The sequence below is a fragment of the Pleurodeles waltl genome, chromosome 3_1 (assembly GCF_031143425.1).
Source record: "Pleurodeles waltl isolate 20211129_DDA chromosome 3_1, aPleWal1.hap1.20221129, whole genome shotgun sequence".
Taxonomy (NCBI): domain Eukaryota; kingdom Metazoa; phylum Chordata; class Amphibia; order Caudata; family Salamandridae; genus Pleurodeles; species Pleurodeles waltl.
The window spans coordinates 1,309,537,878-1,309,559,281 of NC_090440.1; the positions used below are offsets into that span (position 1 = coordinate 1,309,537,878).

Below are 21,404 nucleotides of genomic sequence, written 5' to 3' on the forward strand. Positions count from 1 at the left end.
CTTGTTGTGCCACATTCAACGCATAGATGCTGCCTACCTAGCAGGAGGTGTCGCCCATCTAGTTGTCCCTCCACAAAGACGTATCACCCTTCAGGGTCACTCTGTGGTAATGCAATGAAAGGGAACTGCTGGGCTAATTCACATTAGTGCCCCATGGGTAAAACCCGACTAGGTGGTGCAATAGCACTGTCCACCCTACTGTTCTACAGTCAGGCGTCTTTACCCCCCAATATGTGTTTCCTGAAGAAATGGTATTTGCGAGCTGCACCACCTAATATATTGCTGGGAAATGTGCCACTTTCCGCAAACATTTCGTGTAATTATCTGTATCCTAGTCCTGTCTCTGTGGTGGCTTGAGAAATATGCTCAACATCGAGCCAGTGTAAAATGTGGTGCATGAACTGCTGAACTAGAAAAACGGAACTCCCAACTCCCCTCCCGGAGTAACCGGGGGCACGACGGCTGCTCAAATAGTGAACTAACAGACCAATGGTTTGGGAACTGTAACAGTGAAGCCTCGCTAAGGCCCCCAGCCAAGAAGAATATTCTAGGGGTGACCTAAAGGTTCGAGCCAGTGCTTGACCAGGTTGGTAAAAGGGGGAAAGAAAGGAGAATAAAGGCTCAAAGTTCTCACTGATTGTGCACCGTAACCCATTGCCCCTTTGTGAGGTGGACAATTAGATAAGTGTCATTGTCAGTTATAATACAGGTGGCCAGTAGGGGGGGGAGTCTCCAACATACAAGACCGAGTAATCACACCCCGGTAGTGCAGTGGACTCAGACTGCCAGTTCCTGAGTGTGCGGTGTAATTACAGGCAAGGTCGCTAAGGGGGTGCTGCTCAAAGAAGTCTGAGAACCAGTTTCTGACAGTGAGTCATCCATGGGCTGTGGCAGAGAGGGAGCGGTGCTCAGATGTCAGATTTGTTACAGCTGACACTGTTTGCTGTTGCTGCTCTTGTGCCGGAGCCAAACAGGGGGCCCCCTCCACACACGCCCCGGCACTCTCTTGGACACGCTGATGCCTCCAGTGACTCCGCCTCGCAGTGCCAGGTCATTGCATTTGAGTGGCTGGGGCAGCGGACTCATACCAATGCCGATTTACGCATTGCCAGGCACCCGCAGGCTCCATTAAAAAAATACCTAGTCTGGTTTGCCAGCATTTTCATCTTAGCCAGAAATAGCAAAGAGTAGATAAGTCCTACCTGTCTCAAACATTTCTTAACACCTAAGAAGGAGGCTCTTCGGCGCTGCACCATTAGCATGTAATCAGGTAATAAGTAGATTCGAGCATTGTCATAAAGTATTGATTCCCCAGTGCGGGCCGCTTCCAGACTTGTTTCTTTATCTTGGAAGTTCATAAGTCGGATCACAACCGGCCTGGGAGGTGACCCTAGAGGTGGTCTGCACAGCGGGACTCAAGGGGCCTGCTCTACCTGATTACCACCGGACAGCATCGCAGAGGCTATCACCTTTTCCAGTCATTTCACTGAGTTAGGGCCCTCCGCCCCCTCAGGGAATCCAACAGTCCGGAGGTTGTTGTGGTGGGATTATCGCTCGGAATTCTCCACCCTATTTTTCAATTCCCAGACCTTAGCTATTAACGAATGGACCTGCCCGTCAAGATCAGTGACAGGAAGTCAGAGTTCATCAAGAGTGCATTCTGTTTAGGTGACACATGCCGAGAGATTTTTATGGTTGTTGCTGAGCAGTCCCACCTCTAACACCACAGCGTTGACTCAGTTACATAGATCTTGCTGTGTGTCTGCTATGGCTGCCCAGGATCATATCAAGTTTGTTGTCTGCTAGGGACACAGATACATCTCCTCTTTCTGTCTCTGGCCCTGGCTGGTCAGGAGACAATGGGCATCTCTACACACATTTACCAAGCACTACTTCATAGACGGTCAGATCCGTAGGGACATGAACTTTGCCCACTCAGTCCTGCAGGACTTTCTAGTGTGATATAGTTTTGCAGACCCTCCTCCAGGCAGGCATTGCTTGTGAATCTATTCTAAGGCAAGGAATCTCTGGCTTGAATTCCCTATCAGAAGAGCAAGGTACTTAACTTCGGTAACACCTTATCTGACAGAGACTCTATCTAGCCACAGATTCCTTTTTGACTCACCCATCTTTCCTGCTCTGTAAATGGATTTCTAGACATAGGGCTTTTTCCCTTTCAAGGGCCCTAGTTTTCACACACCAGTGGTCAGTACTCTTCATGACTCCCTGGTTCCTGAGTGGAAAGTCACAAGAAGAAACTGACGTCAGCGTGCTGTAGTGATAAATGTGTAGGCACCACACACGTCACTTCTGGCATGAGCTAAATGAAGCAACACAGAGGCAAATGACGCCACCTAGCAGTGCATAGGGGTACTGCTCACAAAAAAAACTCCGGATCCAGTCTGACATCTGGGAATAATTTTAAGGTAAGAAATCTGAGACTAGATCGAGTCTCCACCAGATAAGGCGTTACCTATGGTAAGTAACTTGTTTATTCAGGCACTAAAAACAAATTGAAAGAGATGGAATCTGAACCCAGACTTAAATAAAAAGTTTGAGGAATACCTTTATTAAACCCCTTGTTTGTAGAAATGCTGAATTATTATTTCATTTTAACTGCATTATCCAAGAATATGAAATGAAAATATTACTTAAAGAAATTATGAATTTTCGTTTGTGTTCCTTTCAGAAAGAAGAGAAAGCTATGATCGCAAAGATGAACAGGCAACGCACTAATTCCATGGGCCATAATCCTCCTCATTGGGGCGTGGAGCGACCTTTTTACAACCATCTGAGTACCACCCAGGTCTCCAAGGAAATGAAGAGAATGGTAATGAGTGTTTATTGTTTGTAGCTGGGGTGTTTCCATTCTGTTTCTGCCATGCAATGTTGGGTGAGTAGGGGTCTTATACAACAAACACCTATGATATATATACTGTCAGTGAAGAAAGTGAAATCAATATATAGTTCAAAGACACAATCCCTTCTGTGTGGCAAAACTATTTGATCACCCGTACATAAAATTGTTTTCACAGTGTACTCTTTACCACTGTCCTCCCCTAAACATTGGGGATTTATTTTCCATTATGCGATTAAGAGTGAATTAAGTTTGGGGTGAGTGCCCTCACAGGAGCCTTTCTGTATAGCTGTTTCTTTCAACCACCAAGGAAAATAGGTGATACATAGCTTTTAACAAAGTTCTGTGTTTTTACAATCTATTTATTTATTATCTTCTGCGCCATGCAACATTCACAGGAATTTTCACCTAAGAAAAGATACATGGAGTAACTAATAGAAAAAAAAACACGGACCTGGTAAGGCGATATTGTATTAACCAAGCCAAGAAGAGGGGTAAAGAGCTGCAGCACTTGACTATGCTGCAACATCTGCCATGGGGTGCTTAGAAATGCTGGCACAAGGAGCAGTGGCGGCTCCTTCGCTAGGGTGGAGGAGTGTCACCCCGCCCCCCCCCGCCAGCAGCAACCACTGAAAACCCTTTAACAAGGAAAGGATAATAAACTATGTTTATTATCCATTCCTTGTGAAAGGGGTGGGGCCTTGGGTGACCTGGACGAGGGGAGTGCACTGTGCACCCCCCTCAGAGCGCATGTGTGTTTGGCCAGCCATCTCGGGCTGGCCAAACCCACATGCGCAATAGGCTGTCTACACAGGCTCCCAGTCTGCCTGGGAACACCCTGGCATGGCACTCCCAGCCAATCCTAATGCTACACTGAGCAGCGTCAGGATTGGTACAGGGCAGGCTGGGAGCCTGTGCCTGGAGCCTGCAGGAGATGTGCAGCGTGATGGCGGCATGGCGCGGAAAGGTATGTGTTTTAAAAATATATATATATTAATTCCTCCCAAACCCCACTCCTTGTGCTGCCCACCCCCATTTTGACCCACGAGCCAGGACTGACAAGAAGCCTGCCACTTAGAAATGCTGAAACAAGAAGACCATCATCTGAAAGCGGGTGTGAAGAAGCTGTCAGGCACATCAAAACGGTCAGCAAGTTCCACTGACTATTCTATCTAAGAAGAAAACTTGTGGTCTCACTGCTATGAAATCCATTTTGGTTAGAATACTTGGATGGCCCTAACACCCCAGCATACCAGAGTTTATATTTTTGTCATACTGTTGTGCCATAGCAATCAAGAACAAATAACTTAGAGATGCAGCAAAAGAGCATATAACACTCCTGCAATTTATTTTCAATTTTTGTTTACTCCTTTGATACCCCAAAGTAACCAGTGTTTAGTTTGATGGGTATCTGGGTTGTAGATTGTGCTGAAAGAATTTGGGTGCCAATGATTTTGCCTATGAAATGGGGTACCGAACTGATGCAGCTTTATGGCTGTGCTACAACATACTCGGGTTTTTTTGTGATCACCTAAGAATAAATTAAATGTTTTGTTTTGACAAGGGTGAAAATAGGTTTCCTGTGTAAACACTTTTGTTACATATCTATGTGTTTCTTTCTAGAGAAAAAAGGTTTGTTAAAGGAGCAAACTAGTGATGTGGATTAAACCATTGGAATGTATTACTGTTATATTGCAAGGGTTAACTTTGAAAATGAAGGAACAATGTTACTCCAATCTTAAGATTAGTTTACATTAAATTCCTTTAAAATGTGAGTATAACTGCTCTCAGCTATTCCTTGGGTTTGTCATGTGTGTCAATATGTCCTGTTAAGTTATTGTGTTTTATGTATCACACAACATCTCATGAACAAGAGATCCCAGCACTGTCTGCTATCTGGGGGTACCTTTCCACATACTTCTTAGGTTTATTTTGTAAACTGGATGCTGAGTTTTCTTTTGATGTGTTTCACATATTATGCTCTAGTTTGTGTCTAGGTTGTGTGACAGAGTCTTATTGAATGAGTACGTAGGAGTTTCACTTTGTTATTGTTGTTCAAGAGCTATGATTGGGGACGTTACGTAATTGATTTGAATGTTTTTACTCCGTTTAAGTGAGCAACAGGCCCACTGACTGGCAATAAAACATTGGCCGGCATGTTTGAGCTTTGATGGATCTGCAGGGCTCACATGCTGTGAGCATGGTAGAATGTCTGTATGAACTATTTGTATTGTGCAAAACTAGTCACTAAGAAGCGGAGCAATATCTGGGGTCCAAGTCATGATACAGTCAATGAGTGACTGGGCGGAAGCTGATTCTCAGACAGTAACTTCATAATATAGTGCAGTGGTATGTCTTCCGTTCTTTCCTAAATTGGAGCAGAGTTGTGCCAGTCCTGATGGATATAGGCATGTCACTCCACTTCCTGGATTCATAATTAGAAAAAACGATTTGCCTTGCTTTTTACTTTATTGCGCTTTTTGTCTAGTAACTTGTTCCAGGTATTAATTTCTTCCTCATGATGCTACCTATTAAAATCTTAGCCAAATATTTTATAGCTATTGATAGACTCTTATCTAAATTTATATGGAATGGGAAACCCTCTGGTATTTCCCCACATCGATTAAAGTTATCAAAATCAGTCGAAGGGGTTAATGTTCGTGACTTATTTTCCTGTTATAAAGCCTTTATTATTAAACGTTGTCGAAGCTGCTAACTTGAGCCTTCAGACCCTTCAACCAAATTATTGTTTCAGCTAGAATTAGCTCTTATCTTTCCTTTCTCTCATATTCATTTTATACATATGTCACTTCACCTTAAATATTGGGTATCCGCAGTCACCTCTTACTCTTGTTCTCTATTCAAGCCATACTTGGTAGCTGATCTTCCTCGTGGGATAAATTCCTTCCTATTTGGTATAATAGATGGCTATTTGCAATTGGCAAACCACTCTTTTGGTGCACCTGGTTAAATAAGGGTATATGTCCCATTCATCGATTGATTCTACATAATAACTCTATTATCCCATTTACAAGTCTCTCCTTTTCTTTTAATTTCTCCATGAAATTTCTCAAACAATATCAGATCTTAGAATCCTTGTTGACATTACACGGACATCTTTTTCTCCCCTTCCATTCAAGGTCACTCTTTGGAATCTGGGCCAGATTGGCCCTAGCTGGCATCAGGCGTTCCTCCGGGAGGCTGGAAGGGTGCGGGCTGGTTTTGCAGTGATGGGGGCTGGTTATGTTACTGGGGGCCAGTTCTGCGAAGGTGCTGCAATATCAGCCACCAGTACCAAAATGCAGGAGTGCTTCGTACTTGCAGCAGCCCCGCCCCCTGACCCATGGGCTGGTCTGACAAAATTGCAAGGGCTGCTTTGGGTTCCCAGTCAGGCCCAGTTTGCAATCCTCTCACAGACGTGTACTCCATGCTTCCACGACCTCAGTAATTTATAAAACACTGTTAACACTTCTTTTAGATAGGTCAACATCTAAAGTAGAGCTCTTGTGGGAACCAGATTTAGGTTCTCGTGGCCGACTTCACTCTGGCAGAGAATATGGGATTAAATAAACTCTACGGCACATTCCGCGATCCTTACCCAAGCGCTATAATATTTCTCCAATAGGCTCTACTACACACCTAAATACTTGTTTAAACTCAAACTACTCCAAAGCGATGCATGCTGCCAATGCTCCACCCATCCTTTTACCTTGTTCTTTCTATGTCCCAAGCTGTCCTTATTCTGGAAACAGTTATGGAAAAGAATAGGAGATATCTCCAAAGTTCACATACCGTTTTTAATCAAGTAGTATCTGGCCTGAAAAAAAACTGTTGCGCAAATTTGTTAATATACTGATTGCTATTGCATTCTAGGTGATTACCACTAATTGAAAATCTGAGGCCAATATTTTGTTACAACATTGGTGGAACTTGGTTTGTCTTAACCACCATCTCGATTGGTAAAACCTTCATTCTTCATCTTTTTCAGCAAAACGAGATGAACTTTGGGAACCACTAACTAGTTATTTCTCTGATCACAGTCACAATGTGACGTAACTACCTATTTCAATTAAGCATTTGTACTATGGGTTGTTGTTTATGCTTTTTTCCTTTCCTGATATGGTTCCTAATATCATTAAAGTGATTGTGGAACAGGTGATTGCGGCCTCTCAGGGTCTATACTAGAAAGGCCCATTGTGCACATTGGCTGCTGGTGTTTCACAACTCTCCATTACACCTGTCAGTGCCCTGTGGAGCCCTGTACATGCAGACTAAGCGTCCTCTATGGAGGGTGATCAGTTTCAAGCCTTGAGTCCCAAAGACTATCCTCAGATGTTGAACATTTACAGACCTGCAGATTATGGGGACCTGCCTGAGATGTAACAGTATTTTTTAAGGATAGATGCAAAGGAACTGTTTGTAGCTCGGGGACCACCGGCTTCTTCTTCTGATTCTTTAAGGAAAGGTGATTCACTTTTGGCTTTTTTTTGTTGCATAGCTTGAGGTCCCCTTCAGTGGTTTTACACAGCCCCTGCTGTGTCTGCTGCTGGAAGTGCACACCCTTTGGGGTCTCCAGCCTAGGCACAAATGGAGTTCCTGTAGGAGTCTTCAATCTACTGGTTGTAGGCTTTTCTTGTAAAGTGGCATATGGGTTAAAGTCAGTACCAGGTCAATCACAGTTATTTGCAGAGCCAGTGCATGGTTTGTCCTGACACCCTGTGCAGCTCTCATCAGTTGCTGACATCTGAGTGTTTTGAAGGGTCTTGGTGAGGTCCTTTAGAGGTGTCGACGTCCACTTAGTCTTACGTAGGACTCTTCCAGAGTTCTTTTGTGAAGGCTCTACAATGTTAACATAAAAATACATATGAAATATTATTACATTTTATATACCCCCCTGTGCTGGCCGGCTACCAGAGAACCGGCCCAACAGTTCCCCAGGGGTGTCATCGCGGATGGAGCAAGTGACCCGGGTGAAGAAATCCTCACATCCGATGAGGACTTGGCTATGAACGAAGGCGGGGTGTTTAAACAGAATTAAAACGTCCCCAGGAAGTTAGAGGAGGGCAGGGCAATTGCTTCCCAGGTGGGGCGGATCAGAGAGAATGTTGGAGCAAAGACGAAGACGCCGGACCTGGAGGAACGACGGAACCAGCAGCCCGACAGCAGTCAGAACAACCAGCGGAATGACCAGGAGGCGAATAGGCATACTAACCGGCCACATTTGCAAGAGTTAGAGCTATTGACGTTGTAAATGCATAATTGAACTTTTCTTGCCACATACATTGGTCAACCTTGCCACATAATTTGGTCCTCTTCTGCCATAAAATTCCAATGGCCCTGCATACAACTAAAACGCTTACATTTCTCTATCTGCAGCAAAAACAAAATGAAAATGTTGCCATTTAGCATCCTAATTTAAATCCGCTATGCTTATTACAAAAGAATACCATTTTTACCGGCCCACTATCGGAGTTGCTGGCTGACTAACACAATTCCCCAAAAAACAAAAGAACACATAAGGGGAACGGAGCATGGAGCCTATCCTTTCAGAAAATAAATACAACCTTCAACAGATGCCTCATTACTGCCACGCCTACAACCAGAGACTACCCTTGACAGCACCGTCAGCCACCCTACAAATAATGACGCCTTTGGGTGGGTACATGAAAGTATTGTTTTTTATTTGTAAATTGCTTAGTATATTGAGGCAGCTCTGATCCTACAGCACCATACACCCTGAAAAATGGCTTCATGGAGTTATAAAAGCCTTAAGGTTCAAGCAGAGGTGCCACCCAAAACCTCCAGCAATATGGTGCACGATTAGTCACAATAAATAAAACCCAACCAGCGTTAAAAACTTATCAAAAATACTTTGTAAATATAAAACATGCCATAGTTATTTACCTTAAGTAGAAGATGGCTTGCACCAACACTTTGCACCCTGCCCTTCTCAGCCATACTTTTTCGTCTTGATGGCCTGGGTAGCCCTGCTCTCCGCAAACTTAAAATAACAGTTCTAAGTGACTCGTGAATATGGTTGTGTGTATGGCCCCTTAGGGTAGGGTTTTTATACTTGTTACAGCATGCTAATTATGCACTGACCTCACTTTGTGGAGGAGGTGGGCTCAGAAATATGTGTTTGTGTTGTGGGGTTTCATTTCACAGCCTCTGTTTTCTTCAGCCACTGAATGTGTAAGCCTTTGTAGTCACTTTATACTTTGACACCTACTAATCATGTTTGACCATTCTCGTGGGAAGTTTGTAGCAAGCATCTGTGTTTTAGGTTTTCATTTCAGACCCTCTGTTTGTTTCAGCATTTGTATTCGTAATCCTTTTGTGGCCCCTTTATAATCTGACATCTGCTAATCATGTTTGAGCCCTCTCCTGGTAAGTTTTGGACAAGCATCTGTGTTAGAGTTTCTAGCCTCTGTTTGCTTTCAACCTTTGTAGGTGTAAGTCTTTGTGATCACTTTATACTTTGACATCTGCTAATCACTTTTGACCATTCTCGTGGGAAGTTTAGAGCAAGCGTCTGTGTTAGGGTTTCATTTCAAAGCCTCTATTTGCTTCAACCTTTGTATGTGTAAGCCTTTCTGGTCACTTTATTCTTGGACATCAGCTAATCGTGTTTGACCATTCTTGTGGGAAGTTTGGAGCAAGCATCTGTATTTTAGGGTTTCATTTCAAAATTGACTAGTTGGTTATAATGAAAGACACTTCTTTTTTTAAAGTCACATTTGATCAGCCCCTCTTGGGTTCAACAGCAATGGGGAGGGTGGCTGTATATTCACACTGACCGATTCTCTGATGAGCCAGACAGCTGGCACAGACCTGTGACTGTCTGAACATGCCCAGGCATGCCCTCTTAGACTCAGAAACACTGTGCACACCGGTAGGGCTACACTTTTACATATCCCATAGCACTAGACACTATGGCAAGACCCTGGTACGTGACTAAAATGTGTTCAGATGATATCACAACCCATGTGACTCCACCTACGTCACTTCTGGAGAGGGCTCTCAGTCATTGGTGATATCACTTCAGAGGCAGGGCACCTGCCACTTTTTACATGATAAGTTAAGGTATCCCGGTATTCTACTATTGTGCAAGAAGATGAAGGGAACACGTCTGGTATGATCAGTTTTGCTAGAACTGCTTTGGCTGCCCAGCCCTGCCATGTATGGTTGTACCAAATTATTGGGGTAAACACTCATGTTTGAAAGCCAGACAGATAAAACGTAAACTTTAAAAGAAAAAGCTAAAGGAAGCCCTATCTTTAAGTGCAATGAAATGATGCTTTTATCTCACAACAATTTCCATTTACATACCAAATCAAAAAACATCACATTAAAAAATTTATTTTGTCTCCGACTGTGCTTATAAGAGAGCACTGAACTAGTTTTTGGAAACACAGGATTAGGGTAAAAAAAAAGTGACATGATGACAGTAGTAGCTGCAGGCTCTATATTATCTAATAAGATGAAAGATATTCAGTAAAAGTTAGAATCTGCTCAAAGTAGGAGCTGTAAAATTTGAATGACCCAGAATCACCTTTAAAGTGTAGTATCAGTATTAGAATTAATTTGGTACTCAGCGTGTTACGGCCAAGAACAGTGAAACAACATTATTGAATTTGCCACTTCTGAGGGGACTTTTTTCTTGTGGTAAATGTAATTTGCTTCCCAAAACCAAGGATGTAAAAGAAGTTACCCTAATTCTGACAAAGCGTGGGAACTAAGGCCCATCCCAGCTGTGTGACTCAGAATTTCATTTAGATGTTGTCCAGTCAAGTTAGTTGAGTTAAGCAGGGATGCATGCTTTTCCTTGCCCTCTAGGTAAGTGTGGGGTTCTTATTGGTCATATATATCATGCACTCTGCTATCATTTATGTCTAAAAGACTTCACTAATATCTGTTTTAAATGGTATGACTTAGCTTGTGTTATAATAAGGGATTTAGATGCAAATTATACTTCAAACATGATAAATATGAAGTTACATTTGCTGTATTAATGACCGCTGTTTTCTCAAGTCACACGTCAGCTGAACTACCGCTACCTCCGTAACATTCGATTGTACAAACAAAACATTCTAAGAATTTCTGTTGACCTATTCAAGTGACCATATCTATCAACATGTTGTACATTAGATCTTCCCCATTTTTAAACGTAAGGCAGGAGAACAACAAAAGAAGTAAGGAAAGAAAGAGAAAACGAAAGTAAGAAAATAAATGTTACATTTGAATGCACTTTATTTGCTTTTCACTTTTCTTAAATCAGTCTTTGGCCTCATGAAGAGTCCTCACTCACGGACTGATGTGCCTACTGCATTCAATGACTTCTCACCAGAGAGGGCCCATCAATCCTTCCAGACCAAGACATCCAAGGTTTACCTGTTGTGAACTTGTATTATTTGAGGATTATCATCAGTTTGTTCACAGTTCTGTACAAACACTGACAAGGGTACCTTATGTGTTACTCACTCGATATGGACATATTTCTGGTAATAGGTCTGTGCAGTGCCACTGCTAGAATTATTAATTGATTTACCTGAATAACCTTTAATAGAGTACTTTTGAAAGGCGCATCAGTTTTTCTTTTTTAAGCTTGTCTTAAAAGTACTCCGTTTCATGGCCTGATATCAGATTTCTTGCATGGCATTGTAAGTAGGCATGCATACTTCCTCAGTTTTTGTATTGCAGTTCGGTCAGTTTGGGAACATGCTCAGGATGTCTCGCACACCGAAGTTGTGGGAGACTACTCTGTCCGACATGATGGAACATGAGCTCCAAAGGCGACTTTCCTCTTAAAATGTCTGGAGTGGCTCTGTAGCCATGTGAAAATCCAAGTAAAATTGACCCACTGATTTACCTTATCCGTTGTGCCCATAAATCTTTCAGCCATGCACTGACTGTAGGAGGCTGGCTTGGCTTGTAGTGGGTACCAAAGGTACTTACACCTTGTGCTAGGTCCAGTTATCCCTTATTAGTAGAATAGAGGTGTTTCTAGCATCTTAGACTGATAGAAGGTAGCTATGGCAAAGCAGCTTAGGCTGAACTAGGAGACATGCAAAGCTCCTACTATACCACTTATATCATATGCACAATATCATAAGAAAACACAATACACAGAGTTACTAAAAATAAAGGTACTTTATTTTTATGACAATATGCCACAAGTATCTCAGTGAGTACCCTCAGTAAGAAGGTAAGTAATATTCACAAGTTATATGTACACAAACCCAAAATAGGTAAGTAAGAGTCCGAAAAGTAATGCAAACAGTGTAGAATTACAATAGGTTGCAATAGGAGAACATAGGTATAGGGGCAACACAAACCATATACTCCAAAAGTGGAATGCGAACCACAAATGGACCCCAGACCTATGGAAGCTTGGGACTGTAAGAAAACAGTGAGGGTTACCAAAATACCCCGCCCCAAGAACCTGAAAAGTAGGAGTAAAGTGCACCTACTACTATAAAAGAGCACAATAGTCGTGCTAGGGGGATTCTGCGAGAACAACAAACACCAGCAGTGCATTGACAACGGATTTCCGGACCTGAGGATGTGCAAGGCAAGGGGACCAAGTCCAATAGTCACGACAGTGTCCAGGGGGTGCAGGAGAACAGGAAACCCCGGATGAAGGTGCAAGGAAGCTGCCTCCGGTTGGAAGAAACTTGGAGTTGTGCAAGAAAGAAGAGGACTAGGAACTTCTCCTTTGGAAGATAGATGTCCCACTTCGCGATGAAGCTTGCAGAGGTGTTCCCACGCAGAAATACTGCAAACAAGCCTTGTTAGCTGCAGGGGTCTCAGTAGAGGTTTTTGGGTGCTGCTGAGGACCAGGAAGGACTAGGATGTCGCCACTTGGAGGGGGAGAGAGAGGGAACGCTCAACAACTCAGAGAGCCCTCATAAAAGCAGGCAGCGCCCACAGAAGTACCCCAACAGGCACTTGGAAGAAGAGTGAACTGGAGTCCATGCAAAGTTACAAAAGAGGGTCTCACGACATCAGAGGACAACTCAGAAGGTTGTGCACTGCAGGACGGAGTGCTGGGGACCCAGGCTAGGCTGTGCACTAAGGAAATCCTGGAAGAGTGCACAGGAGCCGGAGCAGCTGCAAATCACGCACTACACAGCTTTGCAGTCTAGCGTGGGGAGGCAAGGACTTACCTCCACCAAACTTGGACTGAAGAGTCACTGGACTGTGGGAGTCACTTGGACAGAATTGCTGTGTTCCAGGGACGACGCTCGTCAGGATGAAAGGGGACCCAGAGGACCGGTGATGCAGTATTTTGGTGCCTGCGTTAGCAGGGGGAAGATTCCGTCGAACCACAGGAGATTTCTTCAGAGCTTCTGGTGCAGGGTGAAGGCAGGCTTCACCCAGAGCATGCATGCACCACCTGGAAACAGTCGAGAAAGCTGTCAGGATTAGGCGTTACAATGTTGCTGGTAGTCGTCTTGCTACTTTGTTGAGGTTTTGCAGGCGTCCTGGAGCAGTCAGCGGTCGATCCTTGGTAGAAGGTGAAGAGGGAGATGCAGAGGAACTCTGGTGAGCTTCTGCATTCGTTATCTGAAGAACTCCCCAAAGCAGAGACCCTAAAAAGCCAGAAAAGGAGGTTTGGCTACCAAAGAAGCAGGATTGGCTAACAAGAGAGGTAAGAGCCTATCAGAAGGAGCCTCTGACGTCAACTGCTGGCACTGGCCACTCAGAGCAGTCCAGTGTGCCCCCAACACCTCTGTTTCCAAGATGGCAGAGGTCTGGGACACACTGGAGGAGCTCTGGGCACCTCCCCTGGGAGGTACTGGTCAGGGGAGTGGTTACTCCCCTTTCCTTTGTCCAGTTTCGCACCAGGGCAGGGCTGGGGGATCCCTGAACCGGTGTAGACTGGCTTATGCAGAGATGGGCACCATCTGTGCCCATCAAAGCATTTCCAGAGGCTGGGGGAGGCTACTCCTCCCCAGCCCCTCACACCTATTTCCAAAGGGAGAGGGTGTAACACCCTCTCTCAGAGGAAATCCTTTCTTCTGCCTTCCTGGGCCAGGGCTGCCTGGACCCCAGGAGGGCAGAAACCTGTCTGTGGGGTTGGCAGTTTGTCAGTACCCGGGTTCTGTGCTTGAGGATCATGGAATCTTAGACATGTTACATGGCCATGTTCGGAGTTACCATTGTGACGCTATACGTAGGGAATGACCTATGTATAGTGCACGCGTGTAATGGTGTCCCCGCACTCACAAAGTCCGGGGAATTTGCCCTTAACAATGTGGGGGCACCTTGGCTAGTGCCAGGGTGCCCACACACTAAGTAACGTGGCACCCAACCTTCACCAGGTGAAGGTTAGACATATATATGTGACTTATAAGTTACTTATGTGCAGTGGTAAATGGCTGTGAAATAACGTGGACGTTATTTCACGCAGGCTGCAGTGGCAGGCCTGTGTAAGAATTGTCTGAGCTCCCTATGGGTGGCAAAAGAAATGCTGCAGCCCATAGGGATCTCCTGGAACCCCAATACCCTGGGTACCTCAGTACCAAATACAAGTGGATTATATGGGTGTACTAGTGTGCCAATGAGAATTGGTAAATTTAGTCACTAGCCTGCAGTGACAAATTTAGAAAGCAGAGAGAGCATAAACACTGAGGCTCTGGTTAGCAGAGCCTCAGTGATACAGTTAGGCACCACACAGGGAACACATATAGGCCACAAACTTATGAGCACTGGGGTCCTTGCTAGCAGGATCCCAGTGACACATAACAAACACACTGACAACATAGGGTTTTCACTATGAGCACTGGGCCCTGGCTAGCAAGATCCCAGTGAGACAGTGAATACACCCTGACATATACTCACAAACAGGCCAAAAGTGGGGGTAACAAGTCTAGAAAGAGGCTACCATCCTACACTGACTTGTCACCAGACTGGTGTGATGTTAGCCTCCCAGGTGCTTTGAAGCATGCGGCGTGACTGTATCATTCATCCACTAGAGAATCCAGCCCACTGAACCAGATCTTTTCAATTTCCTATGTAGCCACTAAGGGCCAGATGTAGCAAAGTTTTGCGAGTCGCAAATGGCCCGAATCGCTATTTGCGACTGTGCAAAATCGGAAATGGGATGCAAAAATCCCATTTCCGACTCGCAAAAAGCGATGCGAGCCGTTAGCGACTCACAAAAATTGCAACCCCATTTTGCGACCCGCAAATAGGAAGTCGCAATTTGCGAGTTGCAAACCATATGCAATTGCAACTCGCAAATTGCGACTAGTCGCAAAAAGCCCAGTTTGCATGTGCCATTTACCACTAACTCAGAGCAGGTGGTAACCAATACCAAAGTATAAAAGGAGACCCAGAAGGCATCTGGGTTACTCAAGATGGCGGAGATATACCTGATAGCAGTGAGGAGGAGAGTCCCCGCAGCCCAGCAGAGGAGGAGGAGGAGGAGGAGCCAGAGACAGGAGAAGATTTACAGAACAAGGCAGACTCTTTTTCAGCAAACTGAGGAAGAGATCTATGACAAATACCGCCATAGCAGCGCAGCCATACTAGAATTAATTGAATTACTAAAACCACAGCTAGAACGCCAGACTCTGCGCGGCTGCGGCATCCCTACGCATGTGCAAGTGCTATGCTCACTGCACCTCTTGGCCTCAGGGAGCTATCAGGGGGTCATTCCTGTGGCAGGTGGGGTATCTCAAAGTGCACTGTCAAGGTTCCTCAGGGCATTCCTAGATGCCATACTCACACACATGTCTCACTTCATATACCTACCCAGGAATGAGGCAGAAATTAACAGCACCCAGCTGGACTTTTACCGGATTGCCAACTTTCCCCATGTCATAGGGTGTGTAGATGGGACACATATTCAAATATGCCCCCCTGAAAACCTGGAATATCTGTTCCGCAATAGAAAGTGTACCCACTCGCTCAATATTCAGGTTGTTTGTGACGCCCATTATGTCATCACCGACATTGTCGCAAAATTTCCAGGCAGTACCCATGACTCCTACATTTTTAGGCACAGTGGGATACACCAACGCCTGGAACGTGGGGAGTTTAGAGACAGATACCTCCTAGGTAGAGCTGCATACACCTCATAGACACACACACAGGTCACTGTGCACAACAACCAGGACTTTCTAACAGTGTAATGTTTGTGCCCAACAGGTGACAGTGCATATGCACTATGGCCATGGATAATGACTCCGTTCTTAACACCCAGCAATGATTCCGAGAGGCGATACAACAGTGCACATAAGAGGACCAGGAACATAATAGAACGCACCTTCGGATTGCTGAAAGCAAGGTTCAGATGCCTCCACCGCAGTGGAGGTGCCCTCCAGTATACCCCCATTACAGCATTCAAAATTATTGTTGCATGCGCCATCCTGCACAATATTGCCACCCGACGTGGGCTACCTCTCACCCCTGCAGACCCAGATTCAGAGGATGAAGAGCAGGAGCAACCACATCGCCATCATGGGGATCGGAGTATAGCAAATCAAGGCAGACTGAGACAGGAACACATCGCAACCCAATACTTTGGAAGGTACGTGTCAACTTCAACCATACTCACCTATTGACCAAAAACTCCATTTGTTAAGTGGAACAAAAAAACTATTTAATATGTGCAGAAATTGAACTATTTACAATGACTAACTGTTCATGTACATCAAAAGCAAACCATGCATGGGGCACATTGCTGTCATGTGCCCCAACATCAGGGACAGGGTTCAGTCTATGTGCTACGGCGGCCTCTGCCAGCCTGGCTGGTCCCAGGTTGTTCTGCAGTGCTCTGCCTGGTACTCCCACTCCGGAGCACCCTAGTGTCACTGGCAGAGACACTGCTCACTGTGGAGCCCTCTTCGCTGTCCTGGGGGGTGTCCCTTGTGCCCCTGGAAAGATGCCGTGCCTCCATTAAATCGATCACATGTGTGATCCGGCCCAGGCCTCTAGCCACATCCCCTGCAAAGTGGCCCATTTCAACTTGGAGGCCAACTGTCCTTCTCGACAGGCCAGTGGTGTTGACTGCCAGTCTGCCAATTGATGTGGCCATCCTGTCCAGCCTCTGGAGCAGCTGACGGTCCCTGCGCCGCCCACCCTCGCTCTGTGACAGCAGTCCTGCCACCAGTTCCCGCATGGACAGGGCTAGGTCCCCAGTGTTTGTGCCAATGACGTCCAATTGGGAATGGAGGTGCTGCATGCTGGCCTCATTGCTCCTCACAAAGCGGTGCAGAACCCCACTAATTCTCCGTAACATATTGTTCTGCAGGCGCTGACCACGGAGCAGCTGTGCCTCGTGATGGTGGTCGATGGATGGCCGGACTCAGCCTGCAGCCCTGCTCTCCTGAACCTGCGTCGCCTGCTCAGCGGTGGATGCCCTGTGAGCTCTACTGTGGCACTCTTGGCTGTTGCTGGCGCAGCCTCCTGAACCACTGTTGCAGCAGGTGTTGACATCAAGGGGATGGTGTTAGTGGTGCAGGTGGGAGTGGTGGCAGCTCCTGTGCTTTCCTCATGGGGCTGGCTGCTGTGGCTTGTGGTGGTGTCTTGTGGGAGACCTGTGGGACATGGGGAACAGACTGTCAGTGTCTACTATCTGTTGCACACTTCCTAATAAACATTTGCCTATTTACTGCCTACTTGACTACATTGCCCATAATGCATCATTCTGGTGTTTGCTACCCTGAAATGGAGCTATCTTGGTTGTGCATGCCCCTGTGTACATGGTGGGTGGGGGTATGGCATTGATGGGGGTACAGGCATATCACATGGTACTCACCAGTTGATGTAGTGGGCTTAGAGGTGTCCAGATCTCCAAATCCTGTCACTGCCTCCTGCTCCAGGGTCTCCTCCACCCTTTCCTCCAGGGGTGTGGGTGGTGGTACGGATGATGGTCCCCCTCCTGTGCCTCTCATCTCCCGGAGCCTTTCTGCCACCTCTTTTTGATTTCATCCACACTCCTGTGGCTGACCCCCAGGGAGTTCACTTTTTCTTGAATTTCCAGCCAGAGTTGTTTTTTGGTTGAGTCTGGCACATTGAGGGCTGCCTTTCCAAAGAGATAATCATAGTGCTGACAGCATTCTTCTGTCAGCACCTCCAGCTCCTTCTCAGAAAATTTCAGCTTTCTTTTTCTTGGTGTTTCTGCCATTGTAGCTGCTGTTCCTCCTGTTGGCTGTTCAGCAGTTTAAAATGGGTGTGGTCCTCCCTCCTCCCAGGTGTATTAGTAAACTTCCTGGCTGTGATGTCATCATCATGTGCCAGGAAGTGTTTCCAGAGTGTTCTGGAGTGGTTTCTGGAGTGTTCTGCAGCACCTGCAATCAATTTACATGGAACTCGCAATTTGCGACACCCACTCGCAAATTGCGAATCCGTTTTTTGCGCGGTCGCAAACAGCGACCTCGCAGACAGCGGACTCGCTATCTGCGTTGCGACTCCGGGTGCGAGTCGCAAATTGGACACGGACATTGTACCTGCATTCCTATTAGCGACACGCAATTTGCGAGTTGCACATGCTCGCAAATTGCGAGTCGCTAATTTTTTTGTACCTACATCTGGCCCTGTGCCTCTACAAGTTGAATGTGCTAGCCTGACTGTTTGTCGCTTTAGTTTTGTATTATCACAATGAGAGTGTACTTCTTATTGATATTGTAAATTCACTCTGTGTGCTTTTGCATGCCAGCACTTCAGTGATCTTTATCTATTAATTAAATGTTATTGTTGTCATCACATGTCTCCATTTACTCATCTTTATGATATGAATCACTTCTTGTCTGGTGCCGTTGTTATGCGATTCCTCTTCTAGTTTTTGTTCCGGTAAACTTTCAGGGGCTGTAATAGCCCACATCTTCCATCTTTGCACTGAAGCGAACCTTCATATTGGTGCACTGGGTGCTAACCAGGACATGTGGCCTATCAATGATGATGCACTCTCAACTGGTCAGCCAGACTTGCAGCTCCACCTTCCTGCAGGGAGCTATCTGGTGGCTTCATGGGACCTCCTGTCCCATCCAGAATGGGCTGCCTTCAGGTGGGTGCATTGGCTGTTGGCTTCTTTGAGGTGCACAGTCATTGTGCTTCCTCACAGCCTCTTTGCCTTTGCACACGCATCCATAATATAGCGGGGATACCAAGGTAAAGTGTTTCCCTCATTTGCATGTGGTCATGCTCCATGCACATGAGAGAACCCCCTTCTTAAGATAACTCTGGCACTATCTGTTTTACAGAAGTGGCTATACCAGCATCCTACAGTGCACAACCTAGAAGCCCAGGGTTACCCGTAGGTTGCAGCACGCCTGGTTCCACAACAGAGCAAGATGGACCGAGTGATGAAGCATGCTACCAAGGGGTAACCCTGGTGGGTGAGGATTCCTTTTAGGAAAATTAACATTTTCCGTTCTCTTCCCTCGGTGGAGGATCTCTTCTTGTTTCAAGCTGGGCTTCTAGGTTGTATTATATAGTCACTTTGGAGGGTAAGCCTGGCATTCTTTCCTTCTACTCCCCCTACTCCCTACAGTGCCCCAAAGCCATAAAAAATGGCAGACCCACCTGTTAAGCCTGTTGCGCCCATGGGGCAATGTCTGTAGTGCAGTCATTGATGTTCATTCTTGATGCTATTATGAGAAAGTTTATGTATTATTTAGCTACTCTATTTTGCTCTCTGTATGTTGCTAATGGATGACCTGAGGTGAACTCAGCAAGGTTACTGCATTTGTTGCCTGGTCTGTGAACCACTTTGAAATTGTATGTGAGTTATTCCGTCGTGCTCCATGAGCCATCTCTCATTCTTGGTGACATTTTTGGTTTACCTAATTTGGTTAGTAGTGCTTCATCTTGGGTGACGATAGTAACCTGTTTGCTACATATGAATAGATGGTAACATTCACATGCCAAGACAGCCCCTAAACTTTCTTTTTCTGCCTTCAAGAATACTTTTTCTGTTCCTGATATGCCTATTATACTTCTTGGTGATTCTTGGTCTAGCTTATGTTGTGCAAGTATTGCTCCGAGTCCACACTGACATACATCAACAGTTAATTCTGTACACAATTGGGAGTCAAAACAAGATGTTTCCTAAATGAACATTTTGTTTTCATTTGTTGACTCGTATCACTTTCTGCAGTCCACTTACAAACATTAACTTTTCGGTTAATTCTCGTGCTGGAGCACTTATTGATTCGCAGTATGGTATGTATCGTTACCAGTAACTAGTTAATCTAAAAAAACGAACACACGTTAGAGACATCTTCAGGAGTATTTCATCTCCATGTTAACTTGGTTGAATCTGGTCTCACTCCTTCACTTGAAAATATGCGACCAAAGAGCACCTGTTCCTATTTCGGGACATAGACTCCAACACCCATTGACTAGGGTAAAAGGCCATTTATTAGGACAGGCTGGCTCATCATGATAATACATCAACATAACTGGAACATTAAATGAACAACTTTCCATCTTTAACCTTTGGAACTCTCCGTCTTCCATTCTCACTTCAATCCCCCACTAATCTTCGTTCACCCCACCTCCACTTCCATTCTCCCACACATCCCCCTTTTTCTTTCATCTTCTGCCTGACTCGGGCCTCACCCCGTCTGTCATCCTTCACCTGCTTCTTTTTCCCCCCTGGAACGATGGGCAGGCCCGCATCTGACCCTCCACCCTCCCCCATCTACTGTCACCCAGCACAAACACTTTTTGGCGTTTTGCTGCCCCACCAGCAAACCCACTGCAACACCTCATGCCCTTCTAACAGACTCACTCTGCCAAAGTTTCTCCACCCATAAATTGGTCAGCAAGAAACAAACTCCAACATGTAATGTGCATTCCCCATCTCTGAGAGATGCACACCTTCATTCCTGAAAAGCACCTGCTCATCTTCTTTTATCCCATTGTGCGTCAGCACTTTAATGTCATGTACCCAGCAGAAAACCTGCATAGCAAACTTGAGCTTCCTCCGGGCCCTTTCAATAGCTCAGTGTTTCAGTGCTCCTCACCATTTCCTCCTGGGCACATATTCTGTCCACACCAAACAAGTCCCATGCATGTTGCGCTGCAGTAACGCCAGATCGTGTTGCAGTAGGGTGAGCCCAGAGAGATGGACCAGATCATTCTCCCCAAGGTGTAATACCAATACATCAGGACATCCCCATGTCGGCATAATCTATGTGATAAAAGGAAGCAAATTGCCCCACCTCATTCCGCTCTTTCCCCACCACAACACCTCGTGTCTGCTACTCTGGAGTCCCAGAGATCATCCATAAACCTGCTTCTCTGCATATTTAGCCTCCCAATGAATGAAAGAGTGTCCGAACAGTCACGTGACCGCCTTATTTTTCTCCGGGCCATGCACACAACCTGGAAGGAGAAACAAATGTCAGCATGCAAACAATAACCACCCCACTCTGAAAAACCAACACCTGAAAACTCACCCTTACCCGTACGTCCCCCTAAAACATCAAGTCAGGCCCTTACATATCTCTTTCAACATTTTGACCGCCACCTCCCAATATGCCTGATTCGATCCCAATACCACCGCAACCGGGCCACTTCAGTCACTCTGCCA

General features: G+C 45.6%; 1 protein-coding gene across 2 annotated transcripts in view; it reads left to right on the plus strand.

Moving 5' to 3' along the window:
- Window positions 1-21,404, plus strand: part of ADCY5 (adenylate cyclase 5) — a 1,737,221-nt gene that overhangs the window by 1,134,259 nt on the left and 581,558 nt on the right. For both annotated transcript variants that reach the window (XM_069224661.1, XM_069224662.1), the window contains exon 8: window positions 2,690-2,830. In XM_069224661.1, the coding sequence (XP_069080762.1) occupies window positions 2,690-2,830 (141 nt within the window). The remainder of the gene's footprint in view (window positions 1-2,689; window positions 2,831-21,404) is intronic.